This window comes from Schistocerca piceifrons, chromosome 6 (genome assembly GCF_021461385.2).
Source record: "Schistocerca piceifrons isolate TAMUIC-IGC-003096 chromosome 6, iqSchPice1.1, whole genome shotgun sequence".
Taxonomy (NCBI): domain Eukaryota; kingdom Metazoa; phylum Arthropoda; class Insecta; order Orthoptera; family Acrididae; genus Schistocerca; species Schistocerca piceifrons.
The window spans coordinates 389,932,344-389,943,404 of NC_060143.1; the positions used below are offsets into that span (position 1 = coordinate 389,932,344).

Sequence of the window (11,061 nt, forward strand, 5' to 3'; positions counted from 1 at the left end):
ATTTTCACACCTACCAGCACCTGCTTTCTTTAGAATTGGAATTATTATATTCTTCTTGAAGTCTCAGGGTGTTTCGCCCGTCTCGTACATCTAGCTGACCAGATGAAAGAGTTTTGTCACGGCTGGCTCTCCAAGGTTATTAGTAGTTCTGGGCCTTGTTTAGACTTAGGTATTTCAGTGCTCTACCAAAGTCTTCACACAGTACCGTATCTCCCATCTCATTGTCATCTACATCCTTTTCATTTCCATAATATTGCCCTTAAGTATATCACCCTTATATAGACCCTCTATATACTCGTTCCACCTTTCTGCTTTCCCTTCATTAATTAATGTTAATCAACATAATAAAAAATATTTTAACCATATGGTCCTTTCGTACTAATATGGATTAATAGTCTTAGGATAGAAACCGACCTGGCTCACGCTGGTCTGAACTCAGATCACGTAAGAATTTAAAGGTCGAACAAACCTAATCACTGGGCTCCTGCACCCAAAATTTTTCTTAGGACTGGTTTTCCATCTGAGCTCTTGATATTCACAGAGGTGGTTCTCTTTTCTCTAAAGTCTCTTTAATTTTCCTTTAGGTGGCGTCTGTCTTACCCCTAGTGATATATGCTTCTACATCCTTACCTTTGTCCTCAAGCCATCCCTGCTTAGCCATTTTGCACTTCCTGTCAATCTCATTTTTGAGACGTTCGTATTCCTTTTCACCTGCTTCATTTACTGCATTTTTATATTTCCTCCTTTCATCAATTAAATTCAATATTTCTTCTGTTACCCAAGGACTTCTACTAGCCCTCGTCTTTTTACCTACATGATCCTCTGTTGCCTTCACTATTTTTTCTCTCAGAGCTACCCATTCTTCGTCTACAGTTTTCATTTCCCCTATTCTTGTCAATTGTTCCCTAATGCTCCCTCTGAAACTCTCTACAACCTCTGGTTCGTTCAGCTTGTACATGCCCCATCTCCCTAAATTCTTCCCTTTTGCTATCTCTCCAGTTTTAATCTACAGTTCATAACTAATAAATTGTGATTGAGCCCTTATCTGTCCCTAGAAATGTCTTACAATTTAAAACCTGTTTCCTAAATCTCTGTCTTACTATTATATAATCTATCTGAAACCTTCCAGTACCTCAAGGCCTCTTTCACATATACAAACTTCTTTCATGATTCTTAAACCAAGTGTTAGCTATGATTAAGTTGTGCTCTGTGGAAAATTCTACCAAGCAAATTCCTCTTTCATTCCTTGCCCCAGTCCATATTCACCTACTACTTTTCCTTCTCTTCCTTTTCCTACTATCAAATTCTAGTCCTGACATGACTATTATATTTTCATCTCCCTTAACTATCTGATAATTTCTTTTATCGCATCATACATTTCTTCAATCTCATTATCATCTGTGGAGCAAGTTGGCATATAAACTTGTACTACTGTGGTAGGCATGGGCTTCGTGTCTATCTTGGCTACAATAATGCATTCACTGTGCTGTTCATAGCACCTTATCCGCGTACCTATTTTTTTATTCATTATTGAACTTACTCCTGCATTACCCGTATTTGATTTTGTATTTATAACCCTGTATTCTCCTGACCAGAAGTCTTGTTTCTTCTGCCACAGAACTTCACTAATCCCCACTATATCTAATTTTAACCTGTCCATTTACCTTTTTAAGTATTTATCTTACCTGCCCGATTAAGGGATCTGACATTCCACACTCCAGTCTGTAGAAAGCCAGTTTTGTTTCTCCTGATGACGTCCTCCTGAGTAGTCCCCGCCCGGAGATCTGAACGGGGAACTATTTTACCTCCAAAATATTTAACCCAAGAGGATGCTATCAACATTTAACCATACAATAAAGCTGCATGTACTTGGGAAAAATTACAGCTGTAGTTTCACCTTGCTTTCAGTTGTTCACTGTTGCAACACAGCGATGCTGTTTTGGTTGATGTTGCAAGACCAGTTCAGTCAATCATCCAGACTGATGCCCCTGCAATTACTGAAAAGGCTGCTGCCCCTCTACAGGAACCACATGTTTGACTGGCCTCTCTACACATCCCCTCTGTTATGGTTGCAACTACCATGCAGCTATCTGTATTGCTGAAGCGTGCAAACTTCCCAACAACAGCAAGGTTCATGGTTAATGGTTTTGTCATAAGAAACTTGAATGCTGATGACTTGACCCCCACAAACTGTAACCTTCAGCACCTAGCACAGATAGATATGATATTGCAAGAGCCTATGTTATTCTGATTACGATGTGAAGTTCCTTTGGACATCCATCCGTGTCTAAAGGAACAGGCGCTGCATAGAAACATGGTTGCCAACATATGTAAGTTTGAGTCTGGCTGTGAGTCATGCACAGATGGCCAAATGGTAAGGCAACCGCTCATGATAATTGGAAAATCAGAGTTTGAGTCCCAGTCCAGCACAAATTTTCACTGCCATCATTCCAGTCTACAACTCATGGTAGTCCTTATTCGCAATTGAGAATTCATTTCATAACGGCTATGGATGCTGCATGTCCAAAGGAACTACACACCCACAGGCACTGCAATATCGTATCTGCCAATATCAGGCATGTGACTTTCAAGTACAACGTCTGACCTATGCCAGAATATATATATGGATGTACAAGTACAGGTCATAGATGCATGGTTGACGTCATATGTAAGTTTGGTTCTGGCCGTGAATCGTGCACAGATAGCCAAAAGGTAAGGCGACCGCTCACAATAAGCAGGAAATCTGCGTTCAAGTCCTGATCCAGCACAAATTCTCATTGTCGGCATTCCATTCTAACAGCTGATGGTAGTCCTTATTCACAATTGCAAATTCATTTGACATGTTTAGCACAGATTGACCTGGTACATAACAGACATGTAAAATGTCTCTTGCGATTTTCCTGGAATTGAGTACTGCACATTACTACTTCCACATTATTTTGTTTTAATGGCCTACTAAATGTGTACAAAGTTTGACGTAAATCTAGGATCCCAACTCTGTGGCCTCCCCTTGTGAGTCAAACGCTTTCTGAAAGTCGGGAAATACTGCATCTACCTGCCCACCTTGATACAGAGGTTTCAGTATGTCATGTTTCACAACATCAATGTTTTCGGAATCCATGCTGCGTGGAGGAGAACATCATGTTTGAACACACAATATGTTCTAAGAGTCTACATCAGATTGATGTCAAGGATATTGGATGGTAGTTTTGTGGATCACTTCTACTACCTTTCTTGGAGACAGGTGTGACCTGGGCTTGGTTATTTGTTTGAGGGTTCTACGATAGATTATAGCTAGAAGAGGGTCTAACTCGGCCGCAAATTCACCGCACATCTGATATGGTTTTCATCAGGCCCTGAAGCTTTTTTCAGTTTTAGCAATGTCAGCTGTTTCTCAGCACCACTGACACATACTTATTTCACTGATCATTTCAGTGGTATGAGGATTAAGTTGGGGCAATTCTCCTAGGTTTTTCTTTGTAAAAGAACATTTGGAAATGAAGTTAAGCATTTTGGCTTTTGTTTTGATACCCTCAGTTTCAGTTCCTGTCTCACTCATTAGGTAATGGATACTACGTTTGGTGCCACTAACAGCCTTTACACATGACAAGAATTTCTTTGGGTTTTGCGAAAGATCATTTGACAATATTCTGCTACAGTACTCATTGAAAGTGTCATGCATTGCTCTCTCGACAGCTAATTGCGTTTCAGTCAGCATCTCTCTGTCTATAGCTCTAAGCTTCGCTTCAGACCTATTTTACAGTAATCTCTGCTTCTTTAGAAGTTTCTTCACAGTGTGTATACCATAGAGAATGTTTCACATGATGCCTTATCATGCCCACCAGTAACAAAACTGTAATTTTCCCAACTGATTGTTAGATGGTTCAAATGGCTCAGTGCACTACGGGACTTAACTTCTAAGGTCATCAGTCCCCTAGAACTACTTAAACCTAACTAACCTAAGGACATCACACACATCCATGCCTGAGGCAGGATTCGAACCTGCGACTGTAGTGTTCGCCCGGTTCCAGACTGCAGTGCCTAGAACTGCTCGGCCACCTCGGCCAGTGATTGTTAGATGATTAAAGTCTCCACTGATGATTGCAGTATGATTGGGGAACTTACATACAAGTGAACTGAGGTTTTCTCTGAAGTTTTCAGTTACATCAAGAGATGAGTCTGGTGGGCAATAGAAGGATCCAATTATGCAATTTATGCCCAACCCTGATACTGAGTCTAGCGCATACAATCTCACATGCAGCTTCAATTTCTATCTCAGTAGATATGAGTTTTTTGTCTGCTGCAAAAAATACACCACCCCCATTTCCCATTTGCCTGACCTTTTTAATATACACTTAAATTTACCCCAAAAATCTCACGGCTATCAATTTCAGGTTCCAACCAGCTTTTTGTACCTTGTATTATGCGAGCTTCACTGCTTTTCATGAGCACTTCAAACTCTGGCACTTTGTTGTGAATGCATGGCAGTCTATGATTAGGAGTTTAATACTCTCACCTTTGTGAGGAATTTCTTTTGATCTTACACTGAAACTTCTGGGTTTCCAACAGATATTGTAATCTGTATTGAATGGAGAGTCAACTAATCTAAAAAAAAACCTTTTGTGCACACCATACTCAGTCAGCTACCTGGGTAACAGCCTCTGTTGAGTAGTGCATGCCTGACCCATTTAGAGGTACTCTACAGTTCTCAATCCTATGTCGCAAGTCCAGAAAGTTGGAGCCTAGCTTGTCCAGAAGCTTCAAAGTTTCTGGTTCAGTCCTTCCACTCGATCCAGAACCAAAGGGCCACAACCAGTTCTGGGGACAAGGCTGCAAATTGTGAGCTTCGCTGAAGTTCCATGTGCAAAATTGGTCTTCTCAACCATCTCTTCCATTCACTGGAATGACCCAAGTATGACCTCATAGCCCATACAACGAGCATCATTTGTTCCACCCTGTGCCACAACCTACTGTAGGTTGCACCCTGTTCCCTCAATGGCTGCTGGAATAGCCTCTTCAACATGTTGAATGAGGCCCCCAGGCATATACACTGAATGCACCTGGTGTCCTTTCCTGCCCCTTGCCATCACTTCCCTAATGGGTAACATCATTCCCCATTCAGTTGAACTACCAATATTAACAGACCTCTACCCTTTTGTGTTTGCCTCCTCTTGAAATGGACAAAACAAAAAAGTTAACCCCAAAACGGGTGAAATGAGTCTCAAAGGCTTAGTTTAAATTTCAGTGAAAGACAGCACCTCAAAGTTATTGTTAGGGGGATCAGTACAATACCCTGAGTCCTTCTTGGTCCCTGTCCATCCTGTAGAGGATGCCTCGCTCTACCATTGAAACACCACTCACAGACAGTAGGCTAGTAATGAAAGGTCCTGTACTTTCTGCAGGGGAACTATTCCAACACAATAACTTGCAGCAGCTGTCAATAATTTGGCAATATTCAGTGTGCTTTCCAGCTGCTTACAAATGTCAACCAATTCGTTCTGTATTCAAGAACAGTATTCACAGTGGGGCTGCATTTTAGCTGGTGCATGTGTTACAAGACATTGCACAAATAACGTTAAATTAAGCCTGCTGATTATCTTTTAATTTGTTGAGTTAAAAAGTTGCTAACTTCCTATAAGAACTGAAGCAAACACATAAAACAAGATTTCTGTTAAGGCAACAGAAAAACCTGTGTTAAAAATTACTTGTATCCTAAAAATTTTTTAGGTTAATTATAGCTGTTAGCAAACTTGGAAACAGAGTTAATTTATGATAAATGTAGAGAATATATATGGCTACTCGTCTTTAAGGGAAAACTAGATGAAACACAATATGTTAGTTAGAATACCTGCTACTGTAACTACGGTATATCACAAACACTGCTTACTGCAAATTAGATTATGGGCAGGACAATGGTAGCTTCTGAAAATTTTCAAAATTGCACATTTATTTGTCTTTACATTTTACATTGCACATTTTACACAATGAAATTGGAGAATGACTGTTTTAGGCCTACTGTTCCCAAAAATTTTAAACAAGCACATATAAGTGTAAGCCTTAAATTGACAATAACAGTACAAGTTTATCATGGCACTCGTGAATGTTCGAAATTTCACAAAATATCACAGTACAAATGTATAGTGATACAATCAATGAAAGATTAAGCAGAAGATGTGAACAGTAAAACATGCTAATCTATAATTTCAGCCCAGCACACAAATCTTGTACACACAGTCTCACATATAGGAAAATTCCGAAGTCAGCTTTTGTATATAAATAAACGTGCAAATGCCATGGATTTTTCACTTAGCTGTTTTTGTTGCAACTTCTGCACTGGCATGCTGAAGAAGAACATTGCAGTGTGAGTTTATCTCAGACGAAATAGCTACAATGTTTAGCACCAAAAAAGAAAGTTTTCTGCCTGTTTTACCTAACAATGCCACTATCTGGAGCAATGTTTTGTATAAAAACATTAGTTGATAGGAAATAGGTAAGTAATTATTTCAATTAAGCCTGTTTTCATTGTATTTCTGTGTTAGTGTGTTAATGTGAATCTACTTCCTGATGTCATGTTTTGCTCACTTTGGCACTATGGAGAAAAACTAGGAACATGAGGTGGGGCAAAACCAGGCCAACTACAGTTTACAGATAAAAAAAAAAGAGACCACACGGGGAAATATTAGAAGTTTAGACATTTCAAGGTGATGCCTCTGAAACCACTGTGCTCCAAGATGATGTTTCTCTATCTCCTACAACTGAAAAATTTCCAGAACCACAAGGTGAATAATTCATCTTGGAAATAAGACTGATTGTTGTTGCTGAACCTTCTTATAGTCCATCACTATCCTCTCTGTCACCAAAGCTTCTAATTCTACTCCAAATGTTGACTTGGAAGTCCAAATCATAGTAGGAAAAAAGGGCAAAACAGCAATACTGACCAGCTCTCCATAAAAGTGTGATTTTTCAAGCTTAAGAAAAAGTCATGAAAGAGAAACAAGAAAAGAAAAACGCAAAATGAAAGCTTTTTATGGGAAAGAACAAAAAGGGTCAAGATGTAAGGAAGGTGAAGAAGTAAGAGAGAAAGATACTGCATTACATGCCTTGTTTCTCCCTCCAGTGTTGTCATCCACTTATGATGGGGACCATTTTGAACTCTAGACATAGCAACAAATTGCTGTGTGTGTCATGCAAACTATTAGGATATATTATATCTACCTGTAAAATGTATCCTGTTTCATAATCCATCACCATCAATGATAATTTACTCAATCTGGTGATTTCCTTATCAGACAGCCATTGAAACCCTCTAATAGGTAGAGGTTGTTGAATGGCATGCCTGTATAAGTTATTTAAATCTAATTACATATTATAACTTAAAACTGCTGGATGCTTCATTGAATTACTCATCCACTCGCTGGTTATTTATCTTGGTCACATTGGCAAAGCCACCCATAAACCCCGTGCTTGAAAAATAACATTATGTCAATACAGGTTAAGAGCTTGATGTTGACATGGGTCTTTTTCAGCAATGCATCCCACAAAAACCCTGGTGCAGTGTAATAGAAGGCAGGTTCCAGCATGTGTGTTTCCGTGCATACACTCCAGAATTTCCCAAAAATGCCTGCAAGAGTACATCGGTCTCATATAAAGTCTTGCATATTATCCTAAATTAGAGATGTTTTATCCCTGTCAAATATTCAACATGTGCTCGGTCCACCTACCAGTGTGGGCTCCAGGAGGGGAGATCTGCAATGACCACTTTCACTTGCACCACCTGGTAACATCCATCTGGCAGGCCTTCACAAAGCACCAACACCTTATTGCAGAGTTTTTTTTTTTGCACTAGGCATTTGACATTGCCTGGTATCATCAAATCTTAACCACACTCTACTACTGAGGTTTCCGAGTTGCTTTACCAGTTTTTAACCACAACTTTCTGTCATGCTGACAGACTGTTTTGAATTAAGAGTTGGTTTCGTCAGCTCCCCATAGGTCTGGAAGAGTGGCATCCCTAAATGTTGAGCGTCACACTCTTTCTTATAGCCATCAAAGAACTTCTGGACTCCATGGACCCAGTGATTAATTGTGCTGTTTATGTTGAAAACTTTTGCATCTGATACAGTTGCCAGTCTGTGGCCTTAACAACCATAAAGAAGGCTTCTTTTTGAGCTCTCAATCATGGCTTCCAATTTTCTCCCACTACAAAATGTGCCATGCATTTCTGTCCGATACTGCTGTCCACCCCTCTTTGACAATAAACTGACATGGCTACACTATATCTGGCAGCTTAAGGCAAATTGCATTCAGAAGCTTAATGCCTACTGATTTTGTAGCCATAACTCTTGGGGCACTGAGTGTACCAACACTGTATACTTCTACACGGCACTGTCCTTTTCATGCCTTGACTACATGTGGCAGATTTATGGTTCAGCAGCGTCCTCAGCTTTGTGACAGTTTGGTTCAGTTCATCAATCCCAACTCTACAGTTTCTACACCACCAACTGCTACTCAATTACGCAATTTCCATCCTTCAGTTCCCCATCCATCAGATTCATTTTCCCTTTGATAAGTATCAAACACCAGACATTCGACACAGGGTGTGCTGCCAAATTGCAAGGTGTTTGGAAATTTTTTGTACTGACAATCACTTACCTCCTCTCGAACGTACCCACATGGTGACCCTACTTACACTCCATTGCAGCTGGAGTGGAGAATGGTGGGCTTCTGCTCCCTCCAACAAACTGTGCACTATCAAGGGGACGTTGTTTGTCCATGACAAATGAGAGGAGCAATTCCAGAGTTCTCTCTCTCATGCCACCTTCATACTGATCATATCCATTTGCCTCATGGTGTTACCACGTGCAATGAGACACCTCCCTAATGTGAATCTAGTGCTTTGTTAACAGTGATTCACTTCCTTGTGGAGAGCCACCTTACTAAGTCTTCCACCTCTTAAGGACTCCTTATCCTAAGTATTGTCATATGATGAAAGAGCAGTAAGACAAATTTTAAACTTTCTCCAAGAGAATGGCTTCTATTCCCATCTTTAATGGTTTGGCCTTACTTGGGTTGGGAGTTCAGCAGTTGTGAAACTGGCTCCTGCCACTGCATGCTGAGCCCTGGAGGGACTAATTGCATTGCTAGGGGACTGATGACCACACATGTTAAGTCCCATAGTGCTCATAGCCATTTGAACCATTGCATTTCCCCAATTGCCAGCTCACGCATTCCCTTTTACCTTACATCTTTATCTTTTTCTGATAACTGCTGTCTTCTTCTCTTAGCATAGCTTGTGTTGCCTATTTCTCTTCTTTGTTTTCTCCTTTTCCATTTCAGTGAATATTAATTATTAACACTCTACTGTCCAAATTATTATTTACTGTAGAAAAAAATATTTATGTGCACAGAATGTTAAGGAATAATGTATTTAACACATATAAGGTGAATGTTTGTTTTTTAAATTATTTATAATTTCAAAATAGGTCTGTGACTGAGGTCACAGTGGGCAGTTGAACTTTTTGTTCAGTCTTGTACAAATATGGTAGTGTTTCTATTATAAGACAAGAATGCACCTGCATTTTACAATAAAATTGGAAGGAAGGAAAGAATAATGGGATAACAATTACATGCAAAATTACACACAATACAATAATTTAAAGAAATACAAAGTTAAAAATTTATTTTAGTGTCATCATTTTCAGCTTTATTTTTAGCTTCTGATATGAACTATTTAGTATGAAAATCAGAAAAAAACAATTAGAATTTGATGTAGAGCAAAGATGCACTTTACATTTTGTACAAAACACTTTTGATGCACCATTACATCCTGGCTTTTTGTAACATCCTCTTTTTCCTGAAAATCGGGACCAGTAGCCCATTCCATCGTTCCTCACTTCTTTTTCAGGCAGTGGTTCTGCTGACACAATTTTCTTCTTCAACTGAATTTCAGTTTCATTTGACGAACTACTGCGTCTTCCTCTTCTTCTCTGTCCACCCTTACTTAGTTTGCAAATACAAACAGCAAGAGTAGCTTTGAAGTCCAATAGGCTAAGCTGATTTACTTTTCCCTCCTTACACTCTGTACAATCTCTTCTGTATAGCAGTCAAGCATTGAGTACAGTCAGATCAAGCAAGTGAAATACAAGTCTCAAATACCACTTCTTCGACCGGATCCTGATGCGGTACAATGCTATCAGTTAGCCCAAAAGATCAACACCACCCATGCACTGATTGTAATAGTGAACAATCCTGGGACATTCAACATTTATGTTTTCTTTCTTTGTACAGTCCATCTCTCCACTATTGATGTTGGATGAGCACCAGAAAAAGTATCGAGCAAACGAACAGGCTTGGTGTCATACCACTTACAGCACACTACTTAACGCCATCAGTTCTAGATAAATGTTCCTCTTAACTCCCTCGACTACCCTTTTTCATCTCTTTGTCAGATGTGAATGTACAACCTTTGAGCCAATTACGTCTCACAGTTCCTAAAGACTGAATACCCATTTTTTCTAGTTCAACTACTAGCCGAACTCTTGTGAACCAATTACGAAAATACAATTTGTGAAACATGTGTCTATATATCACAGAAGCCAAGCGAAGAACGTTTCCACTCACACTAACATCAGGCAAGGAAGGGTCATGCTTCACATTCCCTGTATATATCTCTAAATTATGTGCAATTCCATTTGAATCACTCAAGACAAATGCTTTATAACCCCATTTTTTTAGATTTACTTTTCACATAATTCTTCAAGCTATGTTTTCCCTTGAAAGGAATCATCTGTTCGTCTACTGACAACTTTTCACTCATGGGGATACTTTGAAAATTCCCAACCAATGACTCCAAAAAGGGCCTGATCTTATGCAATTTGTCAGCTGGATCTATATTTTCGTTATCGCTGAAATGGAGTCCTAATTTTAGCTGCTCCCACCTACTGCAGCTCATTATATCAGCAACAGCTGGAATCTGATTAGCAGTTTTCTAATACATACAAGATAGTGGAAGTCCATAAATGGACATGTACATACAACAACCAAAAAATTGTTCAATTTCAT

General features: G+C 39.4%; 1 protein-coding gene across 1 annotated transcript; it reads right to left on the bottom strand.

Moving 5' to 3' along the window:
- Window positions 1-10,410: 10,410 nt before the first annotated feature.
- Window positions 10,411-11,061, bottom strand: LOC124803338 (piggyBac transposable element-derived protein 3-like). The gene is made up of 3 exons (XM_047264523.1): window positions 11,035-11,061; window positions 10,741-10,987; window positions 10,411-10,670 (listed from the first exon to the last, which is right to left on the bottom strand). Exons 1-3 carry the CDS (start codon window positions 11,059-11,061, stop codon window positions 10,411-10,413), a joined length of 534 nt encoding a protein of 177 aa, XP_047120479.1.

Excerpts from the sequence above, each read along its gene's own strand:
- LOC124803338 (XM_047264523.1), bottom strand. The coding sequence starts at position 11,061 with ATGAAATTGAACAATTTTTTGGTTGTT. Across the intron at positions 10,988-11,034 it reads TGAACAATTTTTTGGTTGTT|AAAACTGCTAATCAGATTCC; the intron begins GTATGTACATGT and ends TGTATGTATTAG. Across the intron at positions 10,671-10,740 it reads CTTGAAGAATTATGTGAAAA|AGATATATACAGGGAATGTG; the intron begins GTAAATCTAAAA and ends CACATAATTTAG.